This window comes from Charadrius vociferus, unplaced genomic scaffold (assembly GCF_000708025.1).
Source record: "Charadrius vociferus isolate BGI_N301 unplaced genomic scaffold, ASM70802v2 scaffold2359, whole genome shotgun sequence".
Lineage (NCBI taxonomy): Eukaryota > Metazoa > Chordata > Aves > Charadriiformes > Charadriidae > Charadrius > Charadrius vociferus.
In genome coordinates this window covers 21,456-37,423 of record NW_009650033.1, presented here as the reverse complement: position 1 = coordinate 37,423, position 15,968 = coordinate 21,456, and the positions used below count along the sequence as shown (strand labels likewise).

The window sequence follows — 15,968 nt, the reverse complement described above, 5'->3', positions numbered from 1 at the left end:
CCCGTGGCCCTGGCTCGGGCTGGGCAAGCCCTGACCATTCTGTGGTTCCTGCTGGGCTGCTCCCTTTTCCCAGGCATCAAAGGACTGAAACATAATTAAATGAGTGGGGATAAAACCGAGCTGAAATCCCCCTTGCCCTTTGACAGTCCCTTTGGTACCAGTGTCTTTTCCAAATTCCCTGCTGAGAACCGGTCTCGGTTATTTTTTTGTGGCTGATTCACCTCTCGTAAGGCCGTGTTTGCAAACAGTTTGTCGGAGGGGACCCTGTCGTGCTGGTGGGCTGCTGCTCTCTTATCCATCTGCTTTCCAGCTTTTCTTAGTTGGGTGAAATTTCTACCTAAATTAGAATCGACGAGGAGCTGTTGGGTGATGGTCACAGTTACAGCCCGAAAGCCATCCATTCCTGGCTGACGAGAGTCATGTACAACCGGAGGTCCAAGATAAATCCGCTCTGGAACACCGTTGTCATCGGAGGCTACTACAACGGCGAGAGGTGAGCGAGGATGCACGACGTGGACCGCGCGATGGTTACTGCGTGTCCTTCCCCGGGGCTGCTCCCTGTGGCACAGGGTTCAGAGGGGCTCCGAAGCCGAGTCCCTCCCTGCCGCAGTGCTCACAGATGTGTCCCTTCAGCTTCCTAGGTTACGTGGACATGCTCGGGGTGGCCTACGAAGCCCCTACGCTCGCTACGGGTTACGGAGCATACCTAGCTCAGGTAGAGTACGCTCTCGCTCAGCTGCGGAAGCGACCTCGGCGCTGGGTGACGGAGCTGTTGAGCTATCGGATTGTATATTTATTTATGTATTTTCCCCAGCCGTTGATGAGAGAAGTCTTGGAGAAGAAACCCAGCCTGACGAAGGAGGAGGCCCGTGATTTGATTGACCGTTGCATGAAAATTTTGTATTACAGAGACGCTCGATCCTTCAACAGGGTAAGTGCCGGGCTTTGGTGTGCCTGGGCCGGAGAGGTGGCGTGCCGTCTGCGCGCCTCCGGCAGACCTGCAGGCATCACCCCAGGCCGGCTCCCATCTTGGGGGACCTCGCGGTGACTCCCAGGTGTGTTACGGGATCCTGTTAGCAAAGCTGTCCTGCAGAGCCAGTCTCCCCCGCTGCCCTGCAGCCCCAGAAGAGCTGTTTGGGTCCAAGCAATGCTCGTCTCTGGCGTGATGATACCTCTCCCATCGCTGCGGTTGTAGCACCCAGAGGCTGCAGTCTCTCAGCTTTGGCAGTGTTCTGTTTACCGCTGCTGTCTCAACCTGCCCACCAAGGAAAAAGTAAAAATGTTACTGAAAAGCCACGTTAAAACAAACTTGTTTAAGGGACGGCTGTTATTCCTGACCCCGACTGATCAGAGCTTTCACAGGGCCCATCTTGCACGTGGCAGTTGGGCTTTCCCGAGACCTGTCAGTGTTTTCTCTCCTCAGTACGAAGTGGCTATCGCGACGGAGAAGGGTGTGGAGGTGGAGGGACCCCTGACCCTGGAGGCCAACTGGGACATCGCACACCTTGTCAGGTAACACCCGCTGCGTTACGCACTCGGAGCTCTTGGCCCGTTGGTCCGGCAGAGCCCGAAGGCACAAAATGAAGTGGTTAATAAAGGCGGGGGGATGCGCGGCCGCTGCAGGGTACCGTCCCTGCCCCGCGCTTCGGGAGGAGTCTCCTTCATCCCAGCTGCAACAACATTCCTCCCGCTCCGGGCGGCAGCTTTGGGCCCCGGGCGGCCGCTCTCCCCTGTCCGGCCGAGGCCTGAAGGCGTTAGTGCGGTTCCGTTAATGCGGTTCCGTCCACACGGGAGAGCTTTCCGTGGCCGTCCCGGCTGCATTGCCGCCTTTTCCTCAGCCAAGTGTCATCCGATAAAGGCGAAAGTGGTGATTTTGTTGGTGCGGGTGTCAGCCGCGTCCAGGTCGTGCCTTATCCTGACCTTACCAAAATCTCTTCTTGCAGTGGCTTTGAGTGATCTCCGCAGAGCTGCTCCAGGCTGCCGCGTCCGCGTTCTCACCCTTTGTACCTGCTGTAAATCCGTTACTCCCTTTGGAGCTTTGATCTGACTTGTTTTGGAAACAAAATAAATCTGTTAAGAGAAGCCTGCGTGTTTGTGCTGGGGGTGGGATGGAAATACCATTTTTTGGGAATTCTCCCGGTTCCGAGGGGTGAAAGCTGCTGACAGCTTGAGCGCGTGCGTGCCGCGTTCTCCTGCAAGCGCCTGTCCTCCGGGCAGCACAGGTAAAGAGCCTCAGTCAACCTTTACAAAAACAGAATTCAGCTGCTTCAGTGTTCTCTCATCACCGGGATCAGAAGAATTAAGGTCTCCCCATGGCTGTGCCTACTGCCAGCGGGTACACACGGGGATACACGGGCTCCGAAAATCAAAAGACGATGATGGCACAGGTCCCCGCGAGAAGCCAGCGCCGCGGCACCTCTGTCCCCGTGCCGGCTGGCGACGGGAGGATGGGAACAAAACGGTGTTCCGTGTACTTTGGAAAGGGCCGAGCTGGGTGTTTCTCAGCCTTATATGAAATAAATTTGTAAACAGTATTAACAGTGGTGTTTACTACTACCCGAGATGAACAACAGTAAAAATACTTATTCAGGAGAGTATTTTATTAATGCTTTTTCAGACTTTTATTTAAAAAAAAAAGGAAAATCTCAGTGGGGAGTAGGTTGTTCCACTGAACATACTGTAGAGTTAAAGGGCAGGGAGGGGGCGCAGAAGTCGGACAGAGCTCTGCCTCAAGTGTTAATGACATGTAAACACATTTAATTACTACCCCGTCTCTGGGCTTCCTCAGGACATGCTAAACGGCTCCGGGTGCGGAGCGGGGGCCCAGCTCTGGCGTAGTGTGGAGCAATCCAGGACGCACTTTATATTAAGCATTACGATATCACAAGAGTTAAATAGTTCTTCATAATAAAAACGCATGTTTATAAATCCATTTCCCTGGTTTTATTAAATGTTCCACTTATGTACATTTTAAAGATGAACCATTTACAGGTCTGCACATGCTGCCTCCTGCTTTCCTTCGGTCAGAGGGAAGGTTCACAAAACCTCTATGGAAACAGAAAGGTGCAGGTGCTTCCGAATTCTGTATGTCAAAATGCTTTCCGTTTATACCATAATACATACAATTAAAAAACCCTCAAACATGCAAATTGTAGAAAAATTTAAGCTGGCAGTGAAAAATAAAAACAAACGTCTTCTTTTTGTGCACGTCACAGTTTGTTTCATTAAATCAGGTTTCTAATTCTAAGGAACGTAGTGTCTGATGCCACTGGTTAAAGCAGGTTTATCAACTACTAGTAGTTAAAAGGTCGACGGTCAATGGTCCGTACGGTCTCAACGCCCACCCACGCTCCGGGAAGATCAAGACAGACTCGACTTCCCTCTGTCAGGAACACTGCGGAGCACGGCGGGCGCCGGCCGGGGAGAGGAGCCAGCGGCCAGCGAGGGCTCGGGGCCAGCGCTGCCCCCCCGTCCCCGACCGGGCACCGCGCTCCGACCCCACCGCAACGGCGCGTGGCTCCCGGGAACGGGCAAAACGCTTTCACTTGTGTTCTTACCCCGCGTCCAAATTCACAAGCAAGATAATTACTCTTAGGAACCAAAAAAAAAAAAAAAAAAGGCAAACCAAACCCAAATCTTAATGGCCAATTATAGAAGGTTCACACATTAAAGCAGTAACTCATATCTAAAGTTTCCGCAGAAACCTAAATTTCTGGGTCAAGTGTTAAGAAAGAAGAAAAAAAAAAAAAATCTGTGTTAAGACAACCAAAAGGATTTATATACTGGTTCATTAGCTACATATTTTTTTCCTTTCTTTAGAAATGGTCACATTGACAATGTATAATTCAAAACATTTCTGCACAATAAAAACAGAAACTATGATACAGTGAGGTAAAGAAAACGCAAAAATATTCACCCACAATATATTTTCAGAAAATACCAACACAGTGATTTTTCTTTTAAAAAAGCACAAAACTTATAAATGAACAGCATAAATGGCTATTTATCTGAGTGATCGCCTACGAATTTCCTAAACCCACAAATCCACAGGGAAGTGTAATGGTCTCATCCAACATTTATTTAAAAAATAACCCTTTCCGGATCACGATTCGCAGATCAGTGCTCAGATTTCCATCAGATCCAAATCAGCATCTTCAAAGCCATAAAACGACTCAGTCTCGCTTTCCCCTTCGAAGAGCCGATGGAGGATTTCTGGGTCTGCAGCCTCCTCGGCCTGGGTCCGGTCCTGGACCTCGGCCGCCGCCGCCTCCTCCTGCTGCTGCTGCTGCTGCTGCTGCTGCTGCCCGTCGTTCAGCTTCAGCTGCTCCTCCAGAGAGGCGATCAGCTCCTCCTGCATGTCGGCGTTGCGCCGGGGCGAGTTGGCCGTGCCGTCCGGGCCGGGCAGCACGCTGGCCACCAGGAAGGACTGCTGCACGAGTTCGGGAGAGTCACTAATGACCTCCAGGACCTCCGCCAGCCAGCACAAAACCAGCTGAAGAAGAATGTCCGAGTCGCATGTGGAGTCCGCCATTTCCTTGGCTTGCTCTTTCCACTTTTTATGCAAGAAATTTTTCACAGTCCTTTTTATACAAACATCCAGAGGTTGGATTTTGGAGCTGCAGCCCGCAGGGACAACAGCCGGCAGAGTGCTGGACGCGCTCAGCAGGGAAAGTACTTCCTCGGATAGGTGTGTTCGGTGACAATCCAGCACCAGCATGCCCTTGCTGTTCTGGCACTCCGTGTGCTTCTGCCACACTCGGGACGACCACAGCTCCATGACTTCATCGTCGCTGTATCCATTCTCCTTTGCCTCCAACATGATAGATTCCGGCACGTTGGCGGGCTGCTGCACGTGGCCCCGGTAGAAGACCAGCGTCGGGAGAACGCTGCCGTCAGCAAGGATCGTGAGGACAACGTCGCACCAGGGCTCTCCGGTGCCCACCGTCTGCAGAGCGTTCTCCTTCCGGTCATCGCTGCTCAGCACCTCCACGTCGAGGAAGAGGGAGATTTCATCGATGGCCGCGATCATGGAGAGAGGCAGGTCTTGAGTGTGGATTTGCCGCTGCACAAACTCGATGAAGCAACTGGCGTTGTCCTCTACGTCTTTGGGGAGAGGGTGAGCCACCGCCCTTCGAGTGTGCGTGCTGAGGTTGTGCCGGAGCATGAACCTCACCGCCCACTCGTAGGAGATCTTGAAGCCACCTTCGAGGGATCGGCCGATCTTGGTGGCTTTCTGGAAGAGAGTCTCCTCGTTCACAGGCAGCTGCTGCTCTCTCTGCGTGAGGACCCATTCCGCGAGTTTCTCTTCAGCCTCCAAGCTGAGGTACTTGCCCTCTGACAGGGACGCCAAGTTCTCTTCCTGGAAAGCTTGAAACCTTCGTAGCCAGCGCTTGATCCGCCTCTGAGGATTTCGGAAGTGCTCAGCAGCCTGCTCAGTGTTGCAGCACAAGGCAAACAGTACAACCCGCAGCTTTTTTACCGACAGCTGCTCCTTTTTGCTCGCAGGCTCCGGCTCCTTCGTTGGCTGCTCACCTTCTTGAGCATCAATATTTAAGCACTCTTCTTCCTGGCAGACCAGAGGGCTGCTGTAGGCTGCTGGTGCCAGCTCAGGCTCCAGGTCGTCCTTCGCAGGTAACAGAGACTTCGTTTTCACAGTAGCAGCTTTACCCGGGGAATAGGTTGGGCATGTGTTCTTCATGCTCTTGTCCTGGGGCTGAACGTGCCTTGAAGGGAGAGAACACAGGACCTTCTTAAAACCGAGAAAATAAAGCTGTTGAGGGAAAACAACCAACCAACCACCAACCCCACAAGCTGGAACAGATGAGAGCAGATAAGAGTTTACAAACAGTTTACCTGGAATGTGACATCCAAGTAGGCCCTGTGAAGAAAAACAAAACAACAACGACATTTGTAACTTAGCAAACACACCAAGTCAGCGCAAACAAACAAGTTCTCCTGCAGAGAGGAGGATCAGCGTCCCTCTGCTGTCTGTTACTCGGGAGCATCCCAACGCGCCGGCGGAACAGCCAACACTCCTCCGTCCCTTCAAACCCCGACCTCCTCCCACACCCAAGTGCCACCACATCAAACGGACAAGTGCAGATGGCAGAGGCGCGCTTATCGGCATCGCCCGTCCATCTGAAGTAAGAAAAGGAGTCTGGTTAGGAAAGCCCCGCTTTGGCCAGACCCCTGCCGGCACTGCCCCCAAGTTTTGCAAGTTGCAGTAATTCAGCCCAAACTGGTGGCTGGAACGCCACTTTTGGGCTCTATTCAACCCGGCACCAGCAGCTGCTTAAGGCCTCCTGGTGTCACGGAGGCACAATGATGTCTCAGAGGGACAGAGGAACCCGCTGAAGCCCTCGGCATTGTCTCGCCCTGGGAAGATCTCCTGAGAACAGCGGTATCAGTGAGGCGGCTGAGCTCCAGGCAGAGCCAGCCTCTCCCCAAGCTTAACTCTCTGATCTCCATAACAATGAAGACCCATTCAGGCCGTTACAGAAGGTCCCTAACGCTACACTTTGTTAGAACTCAGGACGCGGTAAGTGCTCGGCCCTGAACAAAGAGGTATTTGACCTGGAGTCTCTGAACTGATGTATTATGTCCTGCATTAATTTTTTGAAACTTCTTTGCTCCTTCTCAAACTCTTACCTCGGAAAATAATGTTGCTAAACTCGTGCGATGGATTGAAGACCAGATGTTTGGCCATTGCATCACCCTCAGATGTTACAAAGAGACAAGAGGAACAGGACAGCTTTACACCACTGGAGGGGGGCGGGGAAAGAGAGAGAAGCGAGCTTAGTATCAGTGTGAGATATGAAAATACGTACATCCCCCCACTAACAATTAGGAAAAAAGGTCACCCTCCAGCGCGCGCAGGCAGCGTCCCCACCCCGAAACACTGACTCCCACTGGAAGGCAGTGGGAGGCTCAGGCAACGTATTGCCCTTAATTCAACATCTTTTCCTGTGTGGCAAAAAATAAACAGAGCTCCTTCCGAAGCAGATCATGAAGGAAAAGAACAGAACCAGAAGAAATCAGGAAGCGAATGCACATTAGATTCCCAGCTGATTAAGGTAAGATGACAAGTTTTCCATTACCAGGCAGTATAGTTTTTAAACAAAGCCAAGTATTTTGGGCTCTTCCTTTTTTTCTTCCGAGGAACATGGTTTCTGGAAGACAAAAGAGTTTATTAAATGTCAGAATTATTCTGGGTATTTAAAGAGCTATAAAGCCATGCAAAATACAGGACGTTTACAAACACAGACCCAGTCCTGGGTTTAATAGTATTTTGTCTGCCAGTACTGTAGTTAAGGAAATGAAAACTCTGCGTCTAAATAACATTTGAAAATGCCCAGATTTTGGAGTAACTGTTCTGTCACCCTCTTCTGCGGTCTATCCACGGTCCCGTACAGACCACAGGCTCGGAAAGCAGGGCATGATTTTTTTTTTTTCCCTTTTTAAAATTTTTCAACTATTACATCTGAGATTTTTGCCAGAAATCCCAGGAGCACTGAAAAACGTCACTTTTCTGCAGCAGTACACGTGTCATTAGCCACAGCTGATCGTTTGGAATCAATCTTTCAGCTTTTGTGCTCAGTTTTCTCATCTCATTTGAAAGCCCACACCCACAGCCCATGTCCTACAAACCACTGCAGTGACCTGGAGTTCCCCGATACCCCTTTCTTACAGCGCAGAGACACAGAGGCGCTACGGCATTTCTAGTACAGCGCTCAAAGAATCACACGTACTTGATCATGTGGTTGGCGTAAGCCCTGGAGCAGCAAGTGCTGTAGCGACATAGCGAACAGTGCACGTAGGTGGGAAAGTGGTTTGGGAAGTCGGGGATTTCGAAGCTGCACTCCAGACAAGTCTGCCTCCCCAAGACACTCCTGAAGAGAAGAGGGATGTTTTCATTAGTGTAGCTCTGGAGGCATAACCATCGTCAGGACAGACAAGAACTCAATGACACGTAAGCTTTTGGAAGTCTGCAGTCAAACTAGTCTCATCGTGTGCCTTGGTGCCAGGCTAAGCATTTCCCACTTGCTGTAGTCAGGAGTATACAATTTAAGAGTGGATAATAAATAAATAAATAAAAATTGAAGACAAGGCAGCATGGGATGGGCAGAAAGCCCTTATGCTGAAGAAATGCCATTGTTTCTATAAAAGCGCCTAGCTAATTCTGTATTTCGCGGTTTCACCTTAAGGGCTTTCATAACATGACTTAATCCGGGTTTTGTGGGAAGCTTGATTCTCCTGGCACAAAGTTTCCCTGGCAACTGGTAAGGCAGAGCTGTCCAGTGCTGAGGATCGCATTACCCAGCGCTGGGGCATTAAAAACCTAACTACATTTCCTGTACAAATCTTTTTTAATTTGAAATTTAGCAAGAAGTTCTGACATTTTTTTGACGGCTCTCTTCTGGACGTTCCTCTGGACAGGCGGGTACAGGAAGATGGGCTGGGGATCGGTAGAAGACGACAGCGGAGCGGTCTCCGGTCCAGTGCCCTGCGACATGTCATTTGAAGATATTGGCACTGCCCGCGGCTGTCCTCTAGAAGCCCTGATTGTAACCTGCAGAAGAGAGATGCACCCATACCTCCTCAAACACAAGGGCAGAAGCGATCTATCCACATTCAGGCTCCTCTGTTTGGAGCAGCCCCTCAGACTCTTAGCAGAGAGCAAAGAGCTGCTCCCAGGACACGATTCGTCCCATCCAGGGCAGCAGTAGCCTAAAAGAGGACACAAACTCGAGCCCCAGAAGTGCCTGTTTGTCCCTAGTGACTACAGAGGGCGTCCAGACACCGAGTTCAGATACCGTCACTTGTAGACACCGTAGTTCGGAGAGTTCAACCTCTGCTGTGCCACTCGCACCTCCTCTCTCTCTCACTTATTGTTTCTACGGAGTATCTGATTAACTAAGCGCACCCCACACGGACAGAATACAAAGTGTTTTCTGTCCCGGTGAGTGCGGTTTAAGTGATGCAGATGACGCAAACGTACACACCAATACAGACGCTACGGGTGTTTCCCGAGGAAAGAGGACAGAGGCCAGCTGGTAACTTGCATTTCTTACCTTGGTTCCAGGTTTCAATCCTTCTAATTGCTTGGGCTTTCGGAAAGTTTTGTGGTGCTGCAGCTTGTGTTCAATTTTATCCTTGGCAAATATGAACTGAAGTCTACACTTGTTGCAGTGATAAACACTCTTCTTCTAAAGCAAACGCAAACGAAATATATTTCATTTAAGAGAAACAGAAGTCGCAACACAGCAGGGCTTTTTGTTTAAAATAAAGGAAAAAAAAAACCAACCAACCCCAAACCACTTCTCCCCTCTTTGAAACCATTTTTCTTTAGCATCTGAAAGTCCCTCCCCGCCAAGCCCCGGATCTTGGGTGGTTTGGTTTTAGGTTTTTTGGTTTGTTTTTTTAATTGAAATCATCAGGCTCTGCGGAGACACCAGACCTGGCAGTGCCACGGAACAAGTCCTGCCCAGCTTGTTCACGCCGAAGTAAGGCACACTTGCAGAGCAGCGCATGGGGCAGCTTTCCTTCGAAAGCTGCTCTGCCTCTGCCTCCTCGGGCAGTCAGCGGAGGAATCTGGGGGCAAATCAACCCAGGCACTCACTAAGGGCGCTGCATTTCTATATTCTGAAAGTACACTTCAGCTACACCCACATAAAATATGTTGTCAATACAGCCAACATATATGGAAACAGAACATCGAGCTACAAAAACTGCATTCTCATTTGTGCACATACAATTTATTCACTTATTACTTGGAAATAAAAAAAAATTAAAACCCACTGAATGAAAAATGAACACAGAGCCCACTGTTGGTTAATCATCACATGAAGCAAACACAGTCCAGCAAAAGATGCTTTTTTCTGCTAAGTAACAGCAATCTGCTACTCCCAAAGGAGCAAAGCCCCTTCTCTTCAGCACAATCCCTATGAAAGGTCTGGAATGACGGCACGCAAATTGCATTTGTTATGGAGCGAATACAGCATCTACTAAACCCCCTTTTTCAACCAAGTTTTCTTTCTTTCTGTTTTTATTCCAAGCAAATGCTCAACTAATCACACGCTCCCTGTCCACTGAATCTCCGTGGAGAGGGAGTCACCCTGCCATGGTACCTGATGCCTCATGAAGTGCTGCTGGAACGCGTTGCCATTCTTGAAGACTTTGAGACAGTAAGGACAGAGCAGGTGCCGCGTGTCTTCGTGGATCATTCGGAAATGGCTATCCACTTCAGAATAGAGCGAGGAACGATACTGACAGACCTACGGGGGGGGACAGAAACAATGAACAGTGACGTAACACAGGAATCTATCGCGCATCCACCATTGCAACATGGAGAACTTAACAGCAATGCCCAGATCCCTAAAGACACTCATCAGTGGAGTTTAGGAACCAGGTCCTAAAGAACCTGCTATAGCTTATTCCAACTGCAAGATACTAAATCAAGCGGCGTATATTCAGAGTAGTTTGGAGAAACAGATTTGAACGACTTGTATAAAAAGAAAGTAGTGACAATTCAAGCTCCAGATCCAAGAAAAAAAGAAAAGAGGGAGAGACAGTCATTGCAAAGCAGTTGGAATACATTAATGAGCAGTTTCTTTGGGGTCTATGTAAAATGTAGAATCTGGGATGTAATCTGTTTTAACATAACACATTTTACAAGTTTCTTCTGTTTTTTCTTTTTGGAGGGACAGTGTTAGGACCTCTGGGTGGAGATGACGCGTTCAGAATCGATGCAAGCACAAATCTCATGGCAACAGAGTGTCAAGAAAAGGTATCACACAAGCAACATAATCTCATCTGCTCCAGAGTGACAACTTCTCTTTATGGCTCAGCAATTTGCCTGCAGGCCCTGGGAGGAAAGAAAAAATTAGGCTCTGAATGCCACTGGGTCTGAACAAATGTCTACCAAGCTGATCCAGCTTCAGAGCGCTGGGAACCGGTGGCAAACAAACACTCGGATACGCGTGCTGCCCCAGTAGCCACTGGGCTTCTCCAATTCCACACCTGGAAAAAACCGCAATGGGCTCCACAGCACTGTTCCATGGCCCAAGTCTGGTTTGCACCCCTGCGAGCCACACGCTTGCTGAGAAGTGCCAGATTTCCTCTTATTCTCTAGTATGCATTTATGAAGTCCGGCCCCTACACCACTTTTAGTACCTGACAAACATAGGGCATCTCCCCAGGCTTGTGAGTGTCCTTCATGTGCTGCAGGAACATGGGCTCACTCTCGAACGCCCACTCGCAAATCTTGCACTTTGCTGCAAAAGAAAGCAAAAGCAGGTTAACAGCCAGGGGACAAGAAAACCCTCTTAAAACATACCAAAGAAACCCGTAACCGGTAGTGTAACAGCTTAAAAGAAAAGAAAAACAACCAACAAAAAAAAAAAACACCCAACCCCAAACTCTAGCTCTCAACCCTTTGAATTGGGTGGACAACAAAATACATTGAGAGGTTTCCAAAAAAGCCGCAAAAATTCTCTTAAACAAAAGAGCACATACAACAAGTAGGAAGACGTCCTAACAGGGAAACCGCAAGTGACTTTAAATCAGTAAAGTCAGGTTCCACTATGACATTATTACTGAACTCAGTCTTTAAAATACTCTTGACAGTAAGTTTGCGGAAACGTGATTTAGATGGATTTTCCTGCTGGCCTACAGAGCCAACGCACCACGGGGCAGGGCAGAACAGACACTCCTTTCTCAGCAGATCTGCAGTTAATGCAAGACAGAAACCCTCTTAAACCTAAACGAACGGCAACAGCAAACTCAACTTACTCGTCGACTCGTAGGGACTGTGCACATTCTCCAAGTGACACTGTAGCTGAAACGGAGTGGAGAACTGTCTGTAACAATGCTGGCAGATGGTGTGGACATCCACCTCCCCATTCTGCTGATCCAGCTCAACGTGGTGCTTCATGTGATTCATAAACCTTACGGAGGCAAAGAGAGACTGTGTGAACAGAATTCCAAACTTTTTGCACCTGAAACCCCGAGAGCGTTATGAACACTACACTGGAAGTTTTCTTAATGCTGTTAAGATGTTTCCTTCTTGCTCTTCCCATCAAAAGCAAGCAAAATCTCCTACCCAGCACCCTCCTGCTCCCTAAGTCTTGGGAGCTGAGAGAACAGATCTTGCCGTACAGGGCTGCAGTACGTGCTTTTGAGCACTTTCACCCCAACCAGGCATTCCACTGGTGATGACAAACCATTTCAGCTTCGAAGAAAGATCAGTGGTCCAGCTACCACAACAGAACAACATAGCGGCTGGCTCAGAAGAATACATTATTTCGTTAAAAATATTTTCTGCCTCTGTTGAAAAAGCATTGAATAAAGATGAGCAGAGCAGCTCTTCAAGAAGAATAATTTCCTATTATCTAGTAAGACTAGTGACAAGCAAACGAGGCTTCTCTGCTGAAGAACATAAACGCAATTATTCTAACCACGCAGCCTTCTTACAACTTTTTTCCCCTGACTGAACTGTACGACGATGGGCAAATCTCTCCCTTCTGTGCGTCGGATCTGGTCTTACGCTACAACACGGGAAAGCTGCAGGGCCTGAGAGCCCGACGCTCGCAGCTCATTCTTACTTCGCAGATCGGGGCTATTCGGAACACCGTAGCCTGTTTTTGCGCACATGGCATTCTCTTACCGTATGTTGTTCTTTAGCCTCTTGGTGCAGTGTGGACACCTGAAGGAGGTTGGAACCTTGGGGAAGTTCAGTAGCTGGCTCACTTTGCCACCATCTCTGCCATAGTAGAAATCATCTACCAACATAATGAGCTTACTTTGGGACGAGTCAACTACGTTTTCACTTGGCTCTGGAGCTTTCGCAGGTGGGGACAGTGCAGGGATAGGAGTAGAAGAGGGTGGTGAAGCAACAGCTGTCGTTTTTTCTGGAGATGGAGGCTTTGCAGATTGAATATTTGGTTCAGATTCTAGAGATTTTCTTTTCTTGAGGAATTCAACCATTTCAGGGCAGCAGTACTAAAAGGAAGAAAGAAACCCCAAAAAACAAGAAAACCCCACACATTAACCCGTATCAAGGAAGAACTACGTATACTATCAAACAGACGAGGACTAACCAGTGCCAAGAAAAGACAGAGGAACTTTAGGAAAGAGCAATGCAGATTCAATATCCAATTTTCTGTTTGGATTGTTTACTGCTCAGTAAGATTAGAAAACAAGTGCCCCTCCTGGCATCAGCAGGACATAAAACTAAGGTCCTGCCTAGTTCCAGTGAGGAATGGGTTGCTGCAGAAGGTCTTCCACAAGGGTCTCCTTTGCCTCTCTCACTTTCTCCTACTTGTATTCTTCCTTTTCACAGAAGTCCCTGATCTAGGGAGAAGAACTACTCTTTCCACTCCACAATCACAAACAATTATCCATTAACTGCTCATCTTGGAACGGTTACTTACACACATATGTCCTCTTAAAGCTTCAGTGACTCGAAACTGAGCATCACATCTTGGGCAGACCTTCCTGCCACCGTCTTGCAAATCAAACGTGGGAATAGGAGATGAACTGACTGCAACAGGAAAACCACAAAGACGTTAGAATCCTTACACTTCATCTTCAGCCTAGGCCGTCTTTTCGGCGTACTGAAACACTTTAGTTTCAAGAGCTGTACTTCTAACTACTAACTAGACTGAGAGGGGCAAACACTTCAAGAAGGCGCTTTCTTTGGAAGGAGAGGAGCAAAGACTTTATCCTTTTGCCTCCTTGTGTTTCAAGTGTGTGTATTTCCAAGATGGCAGCACACACCCCAATAATTTTGAATGAAAAAAAGGTACGTGAGCAAATATCCACAAACAGAATATAATCACTGGATACAAACATACAGACAGGGATGAAGAAATTAATAGCAAAGTTTTTCAAGTGTTTGTCCCTATTATGAAATCTCAGTAGCTACCGGTCAGCTGTTTTTCACTCCAGAAAATAAACTTCTGAACTCCCAGCAGAATCAGTGGCGCTAAGACAGCTGCTATGACCCATACCTTTTAACGACGAGGAGGACGAGGACGACTCTGAAACGCTGGATCTCTGGGAACCGTGCACAGGGCTGCTGTTGGAAACCACCAGCGGGCCAGGGCTCTGTCCTAACGAAGGAATGGTGTTCAGGGTATTCACTAGCTTAGCAACCTCACTGCTGTTCTCCCCAGTCACTCCAGGTCTCTTTACAGTCACAAAGCTTGCAATACTCACTGCCAAGGGAAGGGATTGCAGAAGAAGACTAATAAGGAATCAGTGAGCTCTGCCCCACTGCGTGAGTCCCACCCCTGTCTAGCACGCCTCGCCTCCGGCTCTTCTACCTCGGGTCTCCACCAGGGATGGCTGAGCCATCGATTACCCCGTCCAGTAACGCGAAGGCTGGAAAGGTTAGGAAAGCAAATTTCCCTGACCTTCCAGATTACACTCCGAGAGACGAGCCGTGTCCCGCGATGAACTGGACAGGACACTGATGGTCACGAAAATGATTTGTATTTCTTTTTTAAATGCAGCTGCATATGATTATGGCCACTTAAAGCTAAAAATAACCTGACTACTTGCTGTGTGGAGAAGGATTTTTTTTTTTCCTTTTTAAATTGTTTGTCACTATTCTTGAGCAATCATTTCACTCATGCATTCAGCCAACATTCCAAAAAAAAAAAAAAAAAGGCAACACAGTTTCTGCTTGTGTTCACCATCTATTTAACTTCACCTTTCAAAAATAGTGCAAGTGATTAACAAATAGTATTTTTCACTTTGGGAGATTTCTAATTGATGGTCTTGGAACATTCTACAAAACAAAATTTAACTAGTTCTCAAACCAAACCGGACACGACGGCAGCATTATCCTCATTTTCCAGGTTGGTAAAGAGAGCTGAAGCGTGAGTCAGTGACAGAGGCAAAAATAGAACCCAGGAGCTCTGACTCAACTTCTGTCTTTTAGCTGCTACGCCGTATGTTTGAAGATCAAATTATAGACAGTGTCATACACTCGAGTCCCCTTGCTTTTCCATGGCGAATCTTACCTAATTTGGGGTTAGTAGCTTGACTGGACTGCCCTGGCTGCTGCACAGTTAACTGTCCCAGTGCTGTTGGCTGCGTTGCAGTAGGAGTTGTGGAGGTGCTGGGAGTGGACTTACTTTGCTGTTGTGCCTGGGACTGCGGTACCGTGCTCCTGATGGTAAGCGTGGCCGGAATGACCGTAGTGAAAGTGTTGGTGGTGGGTCGGACCGGCATGGTTGTACCTGGTCTCACCTGGGCCATTTGAGAGAACACCTGAGGAACTCCAACTGCTGGTTTAACAAACTGCGTACCTGGGGCTTCAAAAACAAACGAACAAACGCCGTAGATCAGGTAACTGCACAGTAATACTGCGTGCAGCCTATTTTCCAACACTCCTGCCACTTTCAGTGGAAGTTTCAGAAGTTCAGCACATTAATTTCACTTCCCAAGCAGACTAAAACTGAACACGGATGCAGACAGGTGACTGATCACTAGCACTGTTGCTTTGTTATAAGGCAGGCGTCCGGTGACCCACACGTCCTTAGTCTTTCTGATGGTGCATGATGCGATCTGGTAGCAGAAGTCAGTGTTAGAAAAATCACCCTCAGGGTGAGGCTTGGTTTCCAGGCAGTCAGGGAGCACCAGCACGGCATGGGGAGACTTTGAAAGGAAGGAAGAGGGGCACTCGTGGGCTGGGATCTTGAAATTAATTTAACTGAGGAAGGGTTTTGGAGAGACTAGATTATATGGAGCCACGTGAGGCAAACATTCCTTCCAGCTGGAAGTCCCCAACTCTACAAAGTGGTTTGTTACTACGGGCAAAAGCCCCACTCTCTGCTGCAAAACAGCTAGCAGAATTACAGCCACAAACACGGACAAATCTCACCTGCTACAGAACCGACCCTGCTCCCCCTCAGAGCTACGAGATGTGCAGGTGAATACACATTTCAAATATTACTTTTTTT

The 15,968-nt window shown here is 48.4% G+C and overlaps 2 protein-coding genes across 2 annotated transcripts in view; one reads left to right on the top strand and one right to left on the bottom strand.

Annotated features, from left to right (window-relative positions):
- The window catches only part of PSMB4 (proteasome (prosome, macropain) subunit, beta type, 4), an 11,606-nt gene extending 10,090 nt beyond the window's left edge, over positions 1 to 1,516 (top strand). Inside the window, exons 2-5 of the mRNA XM_009891682.1 lie at positions 347 to 493; positions 634 to 715; positions 815 to 931; positions 1,424 to 1,516. Of these exons, the coding sequence (XP_009889984.1) occupies positions 347 to 493; positions 634 to 715; positions 815 to 931; positions 1,424 to 1,516 (439 nt within the window). The remainder of the gene's footprint in view (positions 1 to 346; positions 494 to 633; positions 716 to 814; positions 932 to 1,423) is intronic.
- Positions 1,517 to 4,123: 2,607 nt separating this feature from the next.
- Positions 4,124 to 15,968, bottom strand: part of POGZ (pogo transposable element with ZNF domain) — a 22,178-nt gene continuing 10,333 nt past the window's right edge. Inside the window, exons 4-17 of the mRNA XM_009891681.1 lie at positions 15,027 to 15,320; positions 14,021 to 14,216; positions 13,431 to 13,536; positions 12,665 to 12,999; positions 11,791 to 11,945; positions 11,173 to 11,273; positions 10,128 to 10,274; positions 9,072 to 9,206; positions 8,397 to 8,569; positions 7,749 to 7,889; positions 7,098 to 7,169; positions 6,649 to 6,761; positions 5,854 to 5,878; positions 4,124 to 5,723 (exon numbers count right to left, since the gene is read on the bottom strand). Of these exons, the coding sequence (XP_009889983.1) occupies positions 4,124 to 5,723; positions 5,854 to 5,878; positions 6,649 to 6,761; positions 7,098 to 7,169; positions 7,749 to 7,889; positions 8,397 to 8,569; positions 9,072 to 9,206; positions 10,128 to 10,274; positions 11,173 to 11,273; positions 11,791 to 11,945; positions 12,665 to 12,999; positions 13,431 to 13,536; positions 14,021 to 14,216; positions 15,027 to 15,320 (3,593 nt within the window). The remainder of the gene's footprint in view (positions 5,724 to 5,853; positions 5,879 to 6,648; positions 6,762 to 7,097; positions 7,170 to 7,748; positions 7,890 to 8,396; positions 8,570 to 9,071; positions 9,207 to 10,127; positions 10,275 to 11,172; positions 11,274 to 11,790; positions 11,946 to 12,664; positions 13,000 to 13,430; positions 13,537 to 14,020; positions 14,217 to 15,026; positions 15,321 to 15,968) is intronic.